Source organism: Aptenodytes forsteri, unplaced genomic scaffold, assembly GCF_000699145.1.
Source record: "Aptenodytes forsteri isolate BGI_AS27 unplaced genomic scaffold, ASM69914v1 Scaffold405, whole genome shotgun sequence".
Lineage (NCBI taxonomy): Eukaryota > Metazoa > Chordata > Aves > Sphenisciformes > Spheniscidae > Aptenodytes > Aptenodytes forsteri.
Window position 1 is genome coordinate 306,014 of NW_008795481.1, and position 18,744 is coordinate 324,757.

General features: G+C 40.5%; 1 protein-coding gene across 5 annotated transcripts in view; it reads right to left on the minus strand.

Moving 5' to 3' along the window:
• Positions 1–1,087: 1,087 nt before the first annotated feature.
• LOC103900568 (kell blood group glycoprotein homolog) overlaps positions 1,088–18,744 on the minus strand; it is a 25,136-nt gene continuing 7,479 nt past the window's right edge. For 3 of the 5 annotated variants that reach the window (XM_009281274.2, XM_019472595.1, XM_019472594.1), the window contains 16 exons: positions 17,857–18,060; positions 17,133–17,257; positions 16,054–16,200; positions 14,845–14,907; positions 13,476–13,664; positions 12,929–13,074; positions 11,560–11,683; positions 10,938–11,048; positions 9,750–9,848; positions 9,117–9,194; positions 8,569–8,672; positions 7,516–7,626; positions 5,307–5,374; positions 4,909–5,066; positions 3,958–4,050; positions 1,088–2,708 (listed from right to left, as the gene is read on the minus strand). In XM_009281274.2, the coding sequence (XP_009279549.1) occupies positions 2,532–2,708; positions 3,958–4,050; positions 4,909–5,066; positions 5,307–5,374; positions 7,516–7,626; positions 8,569–8,672; positions 9,117–9,194; positions 9,750–9,848; positions 10,938–11,048; positions 11,560–11,683; positions 12,929–13,074; positions 13,476–13,664; positions 14,845–14,907; positions 16,054–16,200; positions 17,133–17,257; positions 17,857–18,060 (1,997 nt within the window). In that variant the 3' untranslated portion in view covers positions 1,088–2,531. The remainder of the gene's footprint in view (positions 2,709–3,957; positions 4,051–4,908; positions 5,067–5,306; positions 5,375–7,515; positions 7,627–8,568; positions 8,673–9,116; positions 9,195–9,749; positions 9,849–10,937; positions 11,049–11,559; positions 11,684–12,928; positions 13,075–13,475; positions 13,665–14,844; positions 14,908–16,053; positions 16,201–17,132; positions 17,258–17,856; positions 18,061–18,744) is intronic. The other 2 variants (XM_019472597.1, XM_019472596.1) reach the window with 1 other exon arrangement.

Sequence of the window (18,744 nt, forward strand, 5' to 3'; positions counted from 1 at the left end):
AAGAAGAGAACAAGAAGAAAGCTTATGTTGTCCCCCACCCCCCCCTGGTTACAGGCTGGGAGCAAATGGAGGAAATATTTGTGGCCTCGTCAACAGGGAAAGGAATGGAGGTGATCGACATGGTGCAGCATGAGGACTCACAGAGACTGAGGAATTCAGCGGTGAAGGATCTGCTGTTGGATCTGGCTCTTTGCCTGAACACTGGCAGCGTTCTCTTTTTTTTGTGTGTGACATAAAGCATGAAGTAATTTCTATGGTCATGGATGATACCAATTTGAACATCTGCCTGTGTTTCATGATCAGCTACTAGGCAGCATGGCTTCTCTTCACCAACCACATCCAACCACACCAACCACAGAGCTTGCAACACTGAGGACAAGGGCAGGAACCTTGTGCACATATTGAAAATGTTTCCTTCTCTCCTCTCAGTCCAAGACTCATGCAATTTTTTTCTAAGCCAGACCTCCTTTCTTGAACTTCCCATATGCTCTTTGTGCATCATAGTTAGTAATAAACAGGAATTGATTCAACTCACCAACTTCAAGGGTGACCCTGTCTTTTAAACAGAATATTCATAAATTTGTCATATATTGTAAGAACAAGAAAAAATTGCATATTCCAGGGAACTGTCCCCCCCATACACTTAACAAGATAGATACAAAAAAAGTTAAAGACTTCTCAAAATGCAGACTGTCAATAGCTTTTGCTTTTTCTATACATTATAAACAAAGAAACCAAGTAGTCTCAGTACACTGAAATAACTTCTATATTACACACAAGGTCTGGTACAATGTTAATTGCTATTAGCATCTAAAAGAAATACAGTCTGGACACGGTGCTAGGATAAAATTGATTAAATGAGTGGAGGAAGAGTATACACTGTTTAAATGGTAAAGATAAGCACAAGCCCAATTTTGTGGGTTTTTTATGATGGGTAAATAAATCAAATTATTTCAAGGTAGTATTTATTACTTGTGAAGTTCAGCTAAGAACTCCAGTCATGCTGGGAACAGTACAAATACAGAACAAAGAAACAAGCCTGGTCATAAAGAGTTTGCAAAGTGATTTTTTTACTCTGAAGCAAATACTTTATTAATATTTTCATTAATTAATGAAAACAAAATCTCTGAACAGCCTGTTCTTGGAAAATATTTCGCTGCATTGTCAGTAGTTGGAAAGGATTAACACAGTTATTAGGATTTTCACAATTTTTACAATGCTTACATTGATAAGAGATGTTTCCACTTGCCATTACCTATTCCACAAACAATCCCCAGGCAGCCAATATAATAAGTAAAATAAAAAAGCTCCCATAATTAAGAACAGTTTGAAGAGTATGCAAAAGGTAGGAGTATTTTGTATACTTAATAACTTTGGTAAATTTTAGAACATTGGTAAAAATTTTCTAATTATCAGAACGTGAAATTGATGTCATTATTATGTTGCTCTTGAGAATATGCTGTAAACACTTATCCTGCTACCCTAAAATATATTACTTCTTACTCTCTTTTTCCTCTAAAGTAAATTAATACCTAAAATTCAATTTCAAGTAGAAAGTAAAATCCTACAGCAGCTCTACTCCTCTGTTTGGATGGTAAATATTTACAAATGTACAGATGAGAGAACTTTTAGTGATGAGAGAACCAGGTTCAGGATCCAGAGAAGTTATTGGAATTCTAATTGTTCATTCTTCAGAGACTTCTAGAAACCCTTGTGACTGTCCCATACTCCACCCTCAACCATTTCCTCAACCCTAAATAGAGACTAAAAAAAAGAGAATTTTGTTGGAAAAGAAAGAAAGAAGAAAGAGAATCTGTTCTCAGCTCCCAATCCCCCTCCTACCAATGGGGATGCTTTCCTCTTTCCTCTTTTGTCTCTTAGGAGTTTTGCTAATGAAACAAAAATAGAACAGGGAAGGCCTTTAGTAACCTTCATTATTAAGTGACTTGTCTTTCAGCCTAGAAGCTGGAGCCACTGAGTCTTTCCTGTTACCTATCTCCATTTATTGGCAGAAGAAAAGAGGATTCTTCCCTCTCTGGTAACTTACATGTGTGGTTTGCATAGTAACCCATAGGATTTCCCTAAGAGCCAATCTTACATGAACAAGTCTTGGAGCTCCAGCTTATTATCCTGTCCATTCAACATGACTGTGAGGCTGCTGGAGTAGACAGGGAAATGCACTGAACAGAGGGACTAATAATGTAACAGTCCTTCTGTTTACAACTCCTCAGAAGCTGCTGCCTACTAGAGACTGGCTAGTCATCTTGCTACCTTGGGACTTGCTAAACTCCAGAGTTGTCATATCTGGGACAGTGTTGAGAGCAGTAGGAGGAGCCCCTCTTCCCTTAGGAGCTCAGTTTAAGAATTTTGCTACCATCAACTGCTGAGGAAAGGATAACAAGAAAAAGAAGGTAGAGGAGTGAATAAGAGAACCATGTCACCCTAGGGGCCCTGAGAAGATGGTCATGCTTTCATGGGTCAGGCCTTCCTCTCCCTGGGGTCATGTCTCTCTTCCTCCTTTTCCATGCAGATTACCAGATGCGGCACTTGTTGTCTGGGTTCATTGGGGATCCACTGGAACAGTGGAAGTGCTTGGCAAAGTCCTGGCTATTGCTGACAGGCCCACAGACACGAAGTGGCAAGGGACTGTGCGGATCTGTGTTCGGGGAAGACTGTAGTTTCTCAGGATCCTGGTGTCCACACATTGCCTGAAAGGAAGCAAAATAGAAAAGTCAGTTTGACTGAAAGTCCTCATGTGAATAAGACTTAAGGCTCCTCATGCCTCTGCACACATGACTGAGGCTGCTTCACCACCACAATTTCTGACTGTTTTCCCTTTCCCTAAACTCCTCTGTCCCAATTTCCCTATCTGACAAGCCATTTGCTCTTTTTCTATACTGTGTAGTCCAGAACGCAGGGAATTTAGACCACCTTGGAGTTTAGGCTCATGCAACCTTGGACTCCATCTGAAATAATTGCATAGATGTCATCTCAGTGTCTAGATTCAGCTTCTTAAGCAAAAGCAATGAGTGCTCACCAAGAAAGAAGAACACTTACACAAAATCCCATTACTACTCAAGAGATTGGGGGAAGGTTATGTGACTTTACTGGTGTTAAACTGGCAATCCAAGTCTTCACTCTTGTGATTTCAGCCTTTACTCATTGACAAATGATGCAGCAGCTGCCAGATAGCCTCTGAAATACAGACCTTGCCACCAAGAGCCAGTAATCTGTGATTTCAGAATTGCTTTTCTACACACTGCTCTGACCTAATGTCAATACATGCACAAAACTTTTCCCTTTGCACAATTACAGTGACTTATAAGGGTGTGACTTTTCTAAGCATAGAAATCCAATGATCTACCATGGGGAATTCAACTGTACAACTAGGCACAACTGCACAACTTTGCACAAATCCTTAACCAGGTTCCCACAGAAATCTCAAACTATGTGTGCATGTACTTCTAGTTCTTTATCTCTAAATAACATTCTAAACTCTTTTTTTCACTATCTGTCACTCAGAATGACATGACATCTAGTCATTCACCATGAATGAGAGGTAGATGAAGGAAGGGATGGAGAGATATGCACCTTTTCCAGTAAAATTCCACTTTCCATGTGTAAGATTGCTCACAGCAGCAAAAAAGTACTCAGAAGCTGGCATGCTTTCCCTGACACAACTTGTCTGCTACAACTTAATTTTGGTAGATTTTAGAGCTTTGTAAAAGATATATTTGCAGACAAGCCTTTTGTTAGCTTTGAGATCCATAACAGGTTAGGGGCCCTATCTGTGAATTTTAGCTTTCTAAATAAGATTCTGGATCTCCTAGAAACATTGGTCATTCTCAGTTCTGTGAAGGGGGGAAAAAGTGATTGGATATTGAGAAAGACAAACTGTAATAATGTGGAAGACAATGGAGAGTGAGACACACACATGACTAGCCTAGAATTCATTACATGAGCAAAACTGAGGTAGAAAAGCTGGTCGTGTGAAAGTCCAATCTTAGGTAAATCCTTCTCTTTGTGCTTTTTCAGCCAATTCTTATAGGCCTGTGGAAAGAGAAAATTAATAATAATAAATCCTTCTTCAGATAGTGTCCCAAAACCATGTCTTCTGTCAATGAATATATCAATCTAATATAAATTTAATAAATTAGCAAGCTTGCATCTCTCTCTCCTCACTCTGAGGCTCCCTGCTGCTGGCCATGCCCCTAATAACTCTAAGATGGGAGAATAACAACATAACTCCTTTGTTTCCCATTTCAGACACTACCACACACACATCATCATAAGAGAAGATATGGTGACTGCACTATGAAAGAATGAAAATTACTTTCAAAGAAAGTCACAAATATTTGAATAAAAATTAAAAGACTTTCTACTTCCCAACATTCTTCATGCAAGAATATAACAAGTACCATCTGAGACCTAGAGATCTCAGAGGACCCTGCACTCAGTAGTTAATTAAACTGCTGAACTGCTGCATAAGGAAATAAAAAATTCTCTCTAAAGTATTGCTGAAAACATCATTATGGAGTCATTTTACCACCACACAGAATTCTGGTTCATGTCTCAGCTTAGTTCCTCAGGTATAACATAAACATATAAATAACATGCTTTTGTATGCATGGCATAAATGGGGAAGTAAAGAAAGGCCCGCCCCAGAATTTGTGAAGGGGATAAGTGGTCTTACATGGAAGTAGTGAGGTTATGAGAAAAGCTTTGTGAGGAACCTATGTCTGAAATAGCAGAGGACATGCAGGGCACACGCTGCACTGGCACAGGCGTACAAGAAATCTGGAACTGGAGCAGTGTGTAGGAGAGGGATGCAGCAGAGCAATCTTGTGACATGGCAGTTGAGTTGTGTGGTGAGACTATGAGATTAGAGATGTAAGTAGACTACAATACCTGGTAAGCAATGGCGAGCCCTCCAGTATCAGCTGAATTCTCCAACAGTGTAAAAGTACCATTGACCTTAAAGCCAGAGCTTTCATACTGTTCAACCAAGCAGTCTATAGATTTCTGTAGTGCACTCCTGTTGCATGTAGGACAGCCCCCAGGCAGCACTGTGGGGAAAAAAAAAAATCCTAGAAGGTAAAGGTATTTCTGGCATTCACCTGTATTCCTCATATTAATCACTGAGTCTTCTTAGTAGTCAGCATGGCCTGGAATGGGTTTTCCTTAGCTTCATCTACCTTAATAATATATGTATACATTGTTATAGGGACCAGGATTTAAGGTCCCCTGAGGGAAAGTACCAGTGGGGACCTAGAAGAGTAAACAAAGACACCACAGCCGGTACCCACCATAACCATAGAATGTGTGAAGAAGTTCATGCGCCATGAAGACCCCGATGGCTCCAAAGTTCACAGCACTGAAAAATAAACATGAAAAGAATGCTTCTGAAAAGAAAAAGAGAGCAGGTGACCATTCTTTATAGCCACTGAGCACAACTGTGGGCTGCACAAGAACATTCTACTCTGAGAGCACACAGAAGCACTTTCTATTTGTCATCTCTCAGATGTGGTACACTCTGTAAAAATGCAAATACAAGTGTAAATTACTCTACCAATGCTTAAAATTGTACTATGGCCTTGCATTAAAGTATTCATAGCTAATAAGCCATCATAATATGAAGAGTCTGTGAATGAGATTCTGCCTTTATTAACTCTAATGACATGTATTGTTGTTGAGATACGTCCTTATTTACCTACTACTGGCTGAACTGCTGCACAAACAGTAACTGCAATGGTAATCACACAAAAGCAAGATGGTTGGAGAAGCAATCTTGCAACAGTTGTCTAGTGAAAAATGATACATAAAACTGGCAAGGCAAATTAAAATCATGAAGGTTTGACTACAGTTACTCTGGTCTAGCATTGGTGATCTCGCTACAAGCAAGAGGTCGTACTAGAGACCTCCAACAGTTCTTTCCAATCAGAATTTCTGTGATTCTATGCAATGAATTTACAAATAGTCACACTAGTAAGAGTACACTCAAATGCATTTCCATAATATGAAATTATGGGCTCATTCTTCCTTTACATGCACTGATTAATGCTACTGAAGCATGAAATGATTGTAGTAGATCATTATTACATCACTGGGAACTCAGTAGGAAGTGACAAGAACAGAACAACTCATCTTCTCTTAGAACTACTCTTTCAGAAGCTCTGTAGCTGATAACTTATAATTGTTGCCCAGAGAAGTTGTGCATGCCTCGTCATTGGAAGCGGTCAAGGTCAGGTTGGATGGGACTTTGAGCAACCTGATCTAGTGAAAGATGTCCCTGCCCATGGCAGGGGTGTTGGACTAGATATCTTTAAAGGTCCCTTCCAGCCCAAACTATTCTATGATTCTGTAACAATTGTACTGCTTTTCTGACTTCTTATTTTAAAAATTATCCTCACGGTCATCTGAACTGGCTTTTGTCAGTAAAGTTTAAACTTTGGAGCATCATCTGAGAAAATTTTATTGTGCCAACTCACCAAAAGCTATTCAAGTTTGACTTAGTCTATTCAACTGGGATGACAGTGAGAAAAATATGTTTTACTAACACTGAATACAAAAGGAATAAGAAGCTGTAGGCACTTTTTCAGAGAGGAAGAATATGGTGAGTGACACCAAATACCACTGGGAAAAAAAAAATTTTTCTATTATTCTTTTGAGGTGTCCTGTTCTTCATACTATAATGAATTTATGAAATACTGCAAGCACTGGAATTCATACAACTAGTGGCAGAAGATCACCATGGAGAAAATAATTACTTTTAACTGAGACATGTTTCTTTCAAACTTCAGCCTCTTGCCACAGTGTAAGTTTATCTTTCAGTACAATGGGATTAGGAGAATTATCTATCCATTATCATGCAAAAAAGGACATCAAATAATATTTTTACAGTGAACTTTTAAGTGCTTTTAATATCAGAAAAATATTGCTTAACAGATCTGTTCCATATGATGAAAGAACTCAACTATAAGGGTATGGTCTACAGAAGTGTCATTGTTGCAGGGGAAGACTGAGAATTAAAAATGCATTTGCTTATTAGAGAAGGTTTCTTTAAAAAAAGGAAAAGAACTGTGTTTGATCAATTTGAAAAAGACTTCTGACAAGAAGTTGCTCTATGAGGCTCCTGTTTTCTCTGGGCTAGATTTCTATGGGTTAGATTTCAGGAATTCTTGGAATCTAGAAAATGAGAGGCAAAGGTGAAATGTCTTCTTTGCAGTTAACCTGTATGAGACTTCTGATGCTTTGCTGTGGAGTAATACACTTGGCTTAGCTTAGTTTCACCTAGATTCTGATTTTGCTCCAGCAGAGTCACTGATCACACTCTTTCAGAATTCATAAGGCAGTATCCATCTGGCTTTAGAAAAAGCTGGTTTTCCCCCCTTTACTGTGTCTTTCTGGGATGCAGTAAGAAAAAGAGGTTAAAGACAGACCCGTTAAGATTCTTCCTGGAAAGATGGTGCAGCAAAGGGACTACATTCAGCTTCCACCTTTGCAGCCCCTGCATACCTGGGAAACTCCATGTGGAAAAAAGGGCTGCGGAACATTCCAGCAGGAAAGACCACCGTGTGGTGCCTTATTGAGTAATATGAATGCACAGTCCAGGGGGACACATGCCAGCTAGAAGCAGAAAAAGAGAAATGAGAATGTATTAACTCCTTATCTCATACCTTGCTCCTTTCTTCCACTGGGCTTACAAAAATGGTCTGCTCAGTACAAATGTTCATACAGCAGCAGCAAATGATGAAATTCACGTTATCTAGAGTTAAAGGTGTTTGAAATAAACTTTCACTTGTTTACAGATGGTCAGAGCTAGTAGCTTAGCTTTCATACACACTAAGGGATTCATCCTCACAACTTCCCTGTCAAGTAGGTCAGGATTAGTAACCTCCTGTGAAGTCCCGCACAGAATACTCTTCAGGTAGTGTAAGGTCCCAAGCATGCCTGTCAACGCTGCCTGCCTTCTGAAGCATTCTATGTCCTGCCTTTGAGGTGACCCTGCCAGCATTCATGCCATCACAGTGCTTTGCTGTTTGTTTTGCTGTTAAGTGCAGGAGAACCAGCTATCCCCCTTACTCAAGGGTTCATGGGCAAAAAAGGTTGGGTTTTTTAGGCGTCTGGGGCTCCTTCCACAACAGTGGGGGTTTTTTGGTAGCATGCGCTCAGGCTGAATACAAGACAGGCTGCCAGATTCAAGGCTTTTTTAAGCAGGATGCAGCAATGCAGCCTTGCAGCAAAGGACAACAGCATCTTGTCTTGCATTAGAAGTGTCGCCGGCAGGTCAAGAGAGGTGATTGTGCCCCTCTATTCAGGACTGGTGAAACCACACCTGGAAGTACTGTGTCCAGTTCTGCTGCCCCCGCTGCCTGCCCTCCCCCTCCTTCCCCAGTAAAAGAGAAATATAGACATACAGTTGGACACAGTCCTGAGTGACCCACTCTAGCTGATCCTGCTTTGAGCAGGAGGGTTGCAGTAGGTGATCTCCACAGGTCCCTTCCAACCTCAGTTAGTCCATGAGTGTGTGATTTTGTTATATTTTTCAGATCAGTATCTGACACTTACTTATCCCGTGAGTGATGCTGAAGGGGTTTCAAGTAGGAATTTTCCCTCAGTACTTTCAAGCAAGCCACCACATTGAGGAAAAAAGTGTCTTCATTTATCTCCAACTGAGGGAAGAGACAGGTAATGTGACTGTCATAGGTCAAGAGTGAGGAATGAACTGGACAGTATGAGAAAGAGAAAAGTCCCATGGGTCAAAAAAGGGTTCATCAAAAGACAAACCAATGGAATACTTGTGGGTTTTTCTGTCCCAGTTCTAAAGACCTTCAATTTAAGATATGACAGGAATGTTATCTGCAAGCCAAACAGAACATACAAGCAAGTCACAACCAATCTCTATCAGGCCAGCCACTCTAAATAGGAGACAGCATAGGCAACAATATAGAAGCAATAGATAAAGGTTCTCTGGGCCCATATATTCTCAGAAAATGAACAGTAGGAAACGTGCATTGCTCCAGAGGTCATAGCCTCTTTTAGCAGCAGACAAGATAGCAGTTTGTACAGGTAAACTGCCAATAATGACGCAGGCATGTTTACATTATATAGCTCACATTCTGGTATTCCAGGTTCACTTTGGCAGTCTGGAGTATGTGAGCTGGATAGCCAATCTCCACTTGTAGTCTGGAAATCTAAAATCATAATAAACAAACGAACAAACAAAAAGAAACATGACCAATAGGAGGCTTTACATTCTGGAAGTCCTTTTAAAATATATTTCTAAACAACATAAATACCATCTGTGAATCAGCCCTTCAAAATGAACAGCTACTCTGTTTCAACAAGACATCTTCTCTTGCTACTCTGCTTTCTTAACTCAATGACCTGAGGCCTAATGTTGTTCTACTCTTCTTTTTCTTTACAGCATTGTTTTCTGGCATTCAGCTTTATAGCTTTTAACCTCTCTAGGTGTATAAAACTGAATTGTATCTCAATACAATTAATTCAGAGTATCCATGAACAAACAAACACTGAGCCTCTCTATGCCTACACATCAATGTATGATCACACATGCATGATGGCACTTATAAAACCACCTACAATTTTCAGTGTGTATAAGACATCTATTTAAGATTGTGTGCCTGTAGAAGCAGGTAGGAATATGTGAAGGTGCAGGCCCCTTCCATTCCTTCTCCAAAGGCTTCAGGGAAAGGAAGGCCTCAGTAACTTCTGCCTTCTGCACGCACCAAGACTTTAGCCTCTTGGCGAGTCTGTTCATCCATCCACTCTAACTGATCCAGTTGGCCATAGAGGGCATCTTGGATCTCAGAGAACATCTGCTCCGCCTGCCATGGATAAAAGAAGGCACAGTCAGAACTGCAGAAAAACATTGTTCAAGCTTAGCTACCATCTTCCCATGTTCCAGCAATTCAACCACAGAATAATTAGGGGAAAAATTCCTCTTCTTGTGATGAAAGAGGAGATTTCAGTTTCTACAATGATTTAGGCTTAACTTATTTGGCATCCAGTGGTTCCTCACAGGGCTCACCATTCTCTCCCACACACCTTTTCATCTTGCCTCTCATGGTAACTAAGAGGGAAACATAATGCTTTTTTATTCAGTCCCTGTTGGGATAGGAATGGACCAAATGATTGCCCCACTTCTTGAGTGAAATGAAAATTCAGTATCCACAAGTATTTCATGCTGGTGTCTCCCTTTCAGAAGTTATGGCAATCTGAGTCTCTCCTTCACAAAATTACGTTTTGTTCATTCAGCCTTGTGCTTCACTACACATAGTCTTAGTTTTTCCATTAACTTTTCTTGGGGTTATTTACTCTTGTCACTTTATACACTGCAAACTCATTATAAAACCTGGTGCCTACACTAACTTCCCTCAAAAGAAAAAGGAACACTGATCATCAAAGGAAAAAAAAGAGATCTTTTCCACACTGCAGGCAGGTGTTCCTTTTACTGTGGATCCACTCCGAATGTTTTGACATTGATTTGTTCCTGTACAATGTCATACGATGGCTTAATGGCTTTGCAATTGAAAATCTTATTTAAATATGTCAGATTGGTGATGAGTACTGTTAAAACTAACTGTCATTCCAGGAAGCACACTGAGATTGCATGCATTTGTAGGGCTGTCATAGGTATTGGTGCTGCACACATGACTTTGCTAACAGTTGAGATAAAGATAATAACTGGTATTTTAGCATTGATTATTCTAGCAATGACAGCAATGTCATTGCTAGATGTTCTGACATCTTTCATTCCCAAAAGAGGAGGGGAAGTGCCTAAGTACAGGAATATGTAAAAAGGTATAAAACCTACACACGATTTTGCTGGCTTTGTGTGGTCTTAAGTTGTCATGTCAAAAAAAGAAAGAGATGAAGCTGAGCTCTGCTTGGGGGTTAAGAGGATGAATACCTACAAGTTTCTTGGTCTGCTGAGGGAAGATTTCTTGCACAATCATCTGCCCTAGAACTGGCTCAAAGAAAAAGCTGGTATCAGTCAAGCACTTCCTCCAGCGCTCATCTGGGATCTGTAAGAACAGAGAAAGAGAGACACGTGAGAGTGAGGACAAAGAGATAGGAAGACAGTAAAAAGATATGTAAACGTGCAGTCAGTAGCATATACGCTGCTATCTAAAAATGATAGCAGTGAATGATAAATAATGTAGTTCCATTTAAGCTACCTCAGAAAACTTTAATCAGGTAAAACATTGATTTCCTTATGATTTACTCCACTTACTTTCACACAAGATGAAGATTCATATGCTAGCTGAGACAAATACATAGAAGAAAGGTGACCATCTATCTATTGTTCCCTAGCCCATGCTACAGTGCACTTAGCTCTCTAAAGTTTTGTGTGTCATGTCTACTCCCACATTTCTTTGAGAAAAAGGAAGCATTTAATGGCCTAGTGAGAGTAGTTTTCCTCCCCAAACCTAAGAAACTCCATCCAGACAAGGCATCAAGAGAACATCCAGAAGGTATGTCCTAGGGTGTTCAGCTGCTGGGAAGGCTGAAGAAGATGGTTAAAGGCTAACTCACCATTCTAGATCCCATTTTTCCATAAAGAATCTTAGATAGCTCCAGGCGTGCATCTTGGAATCGACTGTCAAGGGCTGGGGAGAGATTCCCAACCAGATGAAGAATCATATAAATGTGAGGGACCCTGTAGGAAAATGACATTTAAAAAGACTGAAGATTGAAGGCTGGTCACTATAAACACAGAGGTGTGGCAGGTGTCAGAGGAGTAGTTTGAGGCAGAGGAATCCTAGTAACCTGAACAATGACAACAAAGTACTCTGAATGGGTTACACCTGGGGCTATCAAAGGAGAATGATTTGACATGAGTCAACCAAAGAAACTCTCTCCCCAGAACACCTTGAAGACTCAAGGGGTAATTGCCTGCTGGGGCACAGGATTCTCTATGGGAAGCAGGAGAAAGAGCATTTTTAGCACTGGGTGAAACTTATTATAGAATATTTTGAGGGGTCTGTGGGATTCTGTGAGATTTATTATGGGATGTTTATGGGAAGGACCAAAGGCAGGGAAAGGGAAGGTTTGTGGTGGATTGGGGGGAACATGCATGGGAAAATGGAAAGGAAAGGTGGTAAGAGGGAATGGCTGAACGTAGACTTGTGGCTTGCCAGGACATTTGTCTGATTGAGCCCTGCACATGGTCACCAGAATCTGTCCTATCTTATTAAATGCTATTCTTAAATAACATTTTACCCTCGGGGGGGGGAGGCGGGGGGGTGGAGGACTGGATACTGGAGAGACAAGGAATCTGAGAGTTGATTGCTGGAGGGACTTTGGTTCAAGCTAGCTGCTGGAGAGAGCAGGGATCTGAGAGTTGGCTACTGAAGAGACCAGAGTACCAGAAACCAAAGTATGGCTGCAAGACTCAGGGGCTCATATATCCAGGTGCCAGCAGCTGTAGACACCAGGGGATCTGAGGCCAGCTTCTGGACAGACTGGATATCTAAGACCAGCTATTGGAGGGATCCATATTGTGTGTGTACATATATATATATTTCACTAGTATAGACCAATCCTGATCAGCTGGAGAGGAGGAATAGGATCAGGCTGCCTGAGCTATTCATGTTTGTATGAGTGCTATGGGTGGGTGGGTGCCAGTAAAGGCACTGTGTTCCATCTCTGTTGATCTGTGTGACACACATACATATATATTTATATGTGTGTACCTATATGGTGCATGCATGTGCAAGCCTATTGGGAATATATCCTAAGCCTTAGTACTGGCTAAACCTGTGGATATAGAGCCACAGCAGCCTTGCAATTGTTAGGCTACTAGATTCAGCAGCCTCTAAACACAGACCTCTCTAATTTATGGTATCTGAAGTTAATATTTCTTGAGGCATGAACAACTATAACCATAGATATTGACTCCTACCTTTCCTTGTGCCATTGTTCGATGAGCTGTGACATGCCTCTTATGTAATCCATGTCATGCACTGCAATTGGCTGAGAGAGGTTCATTGGCATAGGATGGAAGACAGCCTGGAGACATGACAGCCAGTCAATAGCAGGTGCCTTTTCCTGGAAGTAAAACAAAGCTTACATGCTGAACTATGAATCTAACTTGACTGACAAGAAATAATAGGGAAACTGGGATAGTCTCTCTAATACTGTTAAGAGATACTTTCAACAAGTTAAACTGTTTTTATGATGTGGGTATTGACTATAGTAGAAAAGGAGAATTGACTTTTTTTTATTGAATTAGCACTGGGGAGGGGAGAGAGTTGTGGGCCTGAAAAATCCAACTGCTCTCAATAAAAGACTATAAGTTAATAGGTTATTTAAAGCTCAACAGACTCCAAGTGTAAGTTGCAAGGGAATGGCATCTAAACAGAGTTTAGTTTCATATCTCTTTTGATCCAAATCTTCAGAATGTGAATGTTACATGTAATTGTGTTGCTCAAGTTCTAAGGCATAGATACCTGTAGCTCCCTAATGGTAGTGCGAAAGAACAGCATCCCCCTCTGCTGCCTTTCCTGCAGTGGGGTGACAACTCGCTGGAGGTTAGAGATGAAGGACAAGGTAAGGGAAAATGAATCAGGGGGACCATCCTGTGGCCCTCCAAGTAGGCCCCCCAGTTTCTTCAAATATGAGAGATACACACGGAGAACCTGCAATACAGAGCATATGACCAGTGGGAGAAACATGACTGAAAGTTAGTCACCCCATTCATCCATCCAACCATCCATCTTGACCATATAAGCTTCAATCTTTCAAAACCACTGCAGTCCCATCCCTAAAACTGTCTTCTTCACTGCAACATCCTTATGTAATGCTTCATGTGGAATACAATTTGCCAAGTACAGCTCCTCTGTCAGTGAAGAACACTGAATTCCCAAAAGGTTATTTTTGTCCCAGCTTACAATTCCATTAAATACCAGAATCATTTTAGAGATGTAGGCCTGCCATCTCTGGAGTCAAAGGAGAGAGATGTAGTGATATAATAAGCCAGTATTCTTGATGGAGAGAAAATGCCAGCTTCTTGCTTCTATGTTCATGAGGTATCAAAGGAATGCTTGCGATGGGTAGACAGGCTTATTTTTTTGAAGACTCTTCTGAAAGAGTCAGACTGAGAAACTGAAATCAACTAAGTTTTTATAAAGTTTCAGAAAAATGACAGAGCTGTGATATAATTAACTTTGTTGTTCCAAGGTCAAAGAGTTTGTTTCCGCAGCTTAGGTTAAAACATTTTAAATTTTAAAATGAGGTATCAAAGGAATGCTTGCGATGGGTAGACAGGCTTATTTTTTTGAAGACTCTTCTGAAAGAGTCAGACTGAGAAACTGAAATCAACTAAGTTTTTATAAAGTTTCAGAAAAATGACAGAGCTGTGATAAAATTAACTTTGTTGCAATAACTTCCAAGGTCAAAGAGTTTGTTTCCCCAGCTTAGGTTAAAACATTTTAAAATAACTTTAAAAATGCTAGCTACCCCTCCCCCAATACACAGATTTTAAGTTATAAAGCCTTACTTCAGACAAGAACATTTTTTTTAAACATTCATTCAAGGTGAAACCTAGAGGGAAGCCCAGGTTCATATTACTTAGCAAATACAAATTAAAACTATTACACTCTGTTTCTACACTAGAAGTTTTAAACCTGGCATCTAAAAATGGGTTACATTTTACAAACTACCTTTCTGGAAAAGTAGAGAGTTTTGTAAAGAATTCCTTCTGGAGACATTTTCAGAGGTCACTGACCGTAACCCTTGGAAACAGACCACTCTGAACCAGGAGACAATTCAAGGAGATCCCTACACCAAATAGCTGTTTTTCAGCTTCTGATATGTTACCTCAAGATAATTTTTCTCTTTGAATTTACTCTCAGGTGGCATCTCAAACTCAGGATGATCAATCTGCAAAAAGGAGTAAAGGAAAAACATCTCGCTATTTCCAGAAACACTGGAAATGTGAGGATATGCTCAACAGGCTTTGTTAATTTCTGTCTCACAGAACTTGAAATTGTTAATAAATTGTTTTTACTTTTGGAAAATGTTTGCTAAGTAATTTTTGTGGATCTATCATATTCTGCAGCTCATTTACAAGCTCATTACAAATCTGCAGTGACTGATATTCAAACGTAAACCATATTGTTAAATATTTCTACATGGTGCACTGGTTTTGGCTGGGATAAAGTTAAATTTCTTCATGGCAGCTAGTATGGGGCTATGTTTTGGATTTATCATGAAAACAGTGTTGATAACAAAGGGATGTTTTAGTTATTGCTGAGCAGTGCTTACACAGCATCAAGGCCTTTTCTGCTCCTCACACCGCCCTGCCAGTGAGTAGGCTGGGGGTGCACAAGAAGTTAGGAGGGGACACAGCCGGGACAGCTGACCCCAACTGACCCAAGGGGTATTCCATACCATATGACATCGTACTCAACAATAAAAGTGGGGATGAAGGAGGTTGGCCAGGGCTGCCATTGCTTGGGAACTGGCTGGGCGGTGGTCGGTTGGTGGTGGGGTGTTTTTGCATTACTTTTTTTTCTTTCTTTCTTTTTTTAATTAGTAAACTGTCTTTTTCTCAACCCATGAGTTTTCACACTTTTACCGTTCTGATTTTCTCCCCCACCCCACTGGATGGGGCAGTGAAGGAGCGGCTGTATGGTGCTTAGCTGCCTACCAGGTTTAAACTACAACAGTGAGCTGCAAAATTCATAGTACATTATGTGTATTAGATACTTAGCACTTAGAGTCTGTTATTGTACTAGTCATGCCCACGAACATAAGAAGAACCAGACCCTTCCACGATGAAGTACAATCTACACTGTCAGGCAGAAGAGATGAGAGAAAGTAAGCAATTTATTCTTCCTCATCTGCTCATTGTCCAGAAATAAGTGTTTTTTATCTAATAAAATCAGAAATTTTACAGAAATTTAGGAAAACTTTCTTTAGAGAAGAATATAGGCTTAACTTGAGCAAGCCTGGGTCTCATGGGCTGTGTAACTGACTCTTTATTCCTAGTGCTTCCTGATAATTTTCTTTCTTTAGTCTACTCACCTGAATAATATTGGTCTTGAGGTCAGAAGGACTAGGTCCAATGTGGACTCTGAAAAAGGGAAAGGTGCTGTATCTGCTCATGAGAGTCTGGAGAGTTTCATTAAAATCTTTTGCTTTCCCCACACCTGTGATATTCCATCCACCAACCTAAAGAGGGAGAGAGATAGTATGACAGCAGGTGAGAAAAACATTTGTTTGATCCATATTTTCAAAATCTTTTTTTCACTCCTATGAGCTCAGTCATTATCACAACTGAGAAGCAACAAAGCAAACAGCAACAGGGGAAACTCATGAAGATTTCTACGTACCCTGTTGGCTTTAAAATGACCTGTCACTTTCACTTAAGCAAAGCAACAAACTGCAAAATGACACAGGGAAAAGGAATGATAATTATCAACAGAACAAGGTGTACAGGAAAAACCAAGAGAAGGAGAGAGGAAAGAGGTGTCATTTTTCTAAAGCCATCCAGAGGGACAACCAGGGATCAGGGATTACAGGTCCCACCTCCCTGACAAGCAGATTCACAGGTGGGCCTGCAGTCACTGTTCCTTCTTCTTGGAAGGTTCTGCATCCTTGGAGACAGGGCATAAATGCTCTTTGCTGGCAGGAAGATGTACAACCCTCCCTGGCACTGAGAGGAGTCTCCCAGAATGGAAAGAGAAGCTCCCCTGAAGCCTGGAGTAGTAGATGGCCATCAGATCTTAGAGACAAAAATTTCACCCATTTTACAAAATGTTCCCTGGTCTGTAAGTTGGATCCTTTGAACTGAGCTTCTGATATTAAAAGTGATCCCTCTTTGCAGTCTTGGTTGTTGTACAGTCCTAAAGTAATATGTAAGGTCACGAGGAAAGAATCAGATGATGATGATTCTGACCTGATGTCAGAAAATGAAACCTTGAAACAGCATTTAAAGCTAGAAGGTTTATCACTTAGAAGTTGTGCTGTGAACCATGAGCTTATTTCAGGGCCAGATGCTAGCAAAATTCCATCGTGTAGGACCATATGACCCTAACTTCACATTTTCCTTTTCCCTGCAGGAATTATCTTCTGGAGGGAGAGGAAATAGCACAAACATTCACCTGATTTAGGAGGTCCTTCAATGGTTGAGTTCCTTGGGATTCTATCCGTTGGGTATCCATGCAGGAGCGATAGAACTGGATTGCTTTCTCCTTAGCTGAGCCTCTTATCCCAAACTGTGGGCCCTCTGAGGGAAAAAAAAAATAGATTAAAAACTACAAAGTGGTAAAAAAAAAAAAAGTTGGGGCAGTATTAGAGCAGAGAAAGGTTGTAAGAAAATATTACACTGCACTTTGATTCAGAACAATTTAGTAAATACATCCACACTTCCCGCATTGACTCAAAGCAAGAGACCTTCTAGTGCCATGACTCTTCCTGAGGCCAAATATGTGAGTTCCTTTGCATGGGAACAGGAGCACAACAGGAAGGTGGTGTGTATCTAGGCTTCAGACCCACATGGAGTCAGGACACATGACCAGAGTGCACATTCAGACAAGCACAGCAGAAAGGGTCTACTTTTACAAGGCAACAGGAAAATGGTTTGGATTGCTGTCAGAATTTTAAAGTGTGACTTTGACCTGTTACACTTAGCAAGGAGAACTAAAATGTTTAAAATGAAGCTACTGTAATATGACATGCTCAAGAGTAAATCTGTACCTGTAATGATAGAAGAACAAAGAGACTGGCCTCAGTCTCTGTTAAGAATGATTGTGCTCTCAGTTATTAGTATTCTCAGCTCTGACTGAGGAAGATGCTGAAGGTAACACACCAATATTCTCTCCCTACCTAAAAGCCTTTTCAGGATCAACTGGTTTTCTTCCAACAAAACATCAAATACATTTAGTGATTCTTCTGTGGTTCTGCTTGAGTGTTTGCCTTCCCAGCTGCCACAGGCATATTTGTAGAAATCCTCACAGGGGTCTACAGTGTCATTCCTAGAATTCAGGAGTCTGGCCAACAGTGTAAGACCCAGCTCGTCATCACAGGATCCTGGGCAGGAAGTAAATAGGAGAGAACTGAGCAGTGACAGTGAAGAGTGAGAACAACTCCAAGCAAAAAAAAAATGAGGAGTTATCTGTGGGACATTTCCCCAAAAAGATTTATTTTTGGTACAAACTCCTTTGCATGCAGAGTGCTGAATTCCTTGTAAGTTTTTGCTGAATATGGAACAAAGTGTGTTGTCCTTCACTTCACAGGAAGATTGCCTTTGCACTTTATAAGGGAGATGCTTTAAATAAAGGACAGGTAATCAGTCCAGAGGCGGTGTCCTCTCTTCATACTATCTAGGCAGTCACAGGTTGGATTATTTTGCCTCCTCAGTGTATTTTCTCTGAATCAGCCCAATTTGGCCAAATGATAAAAAAGAAGCAACTGATAGTGTCAACTCATGAAGCAAAAGAAGGACTTAGCACAGAGAAAGTAAGGAGATAAGTTTAAAACATGGAAGGAGATGTTATCATAGAATCATAGAATCATTTAGATTGGAAAAGACCTTTCAGAGCATCAAGTCCAACCGTTAACCTAGCACTGTGTTGTGGTTTAACCCGGCAGGCAGCTAAACACCGCACAGCCGTTCGCTCACTCCCCGCCTCCCAGTGGGGTGGGGGAGAGAATCAGGAAAAAAAAGTAAAATTTGTGGGTTGAGATAAAGACAGTTTAATAGGACAGAAAAGG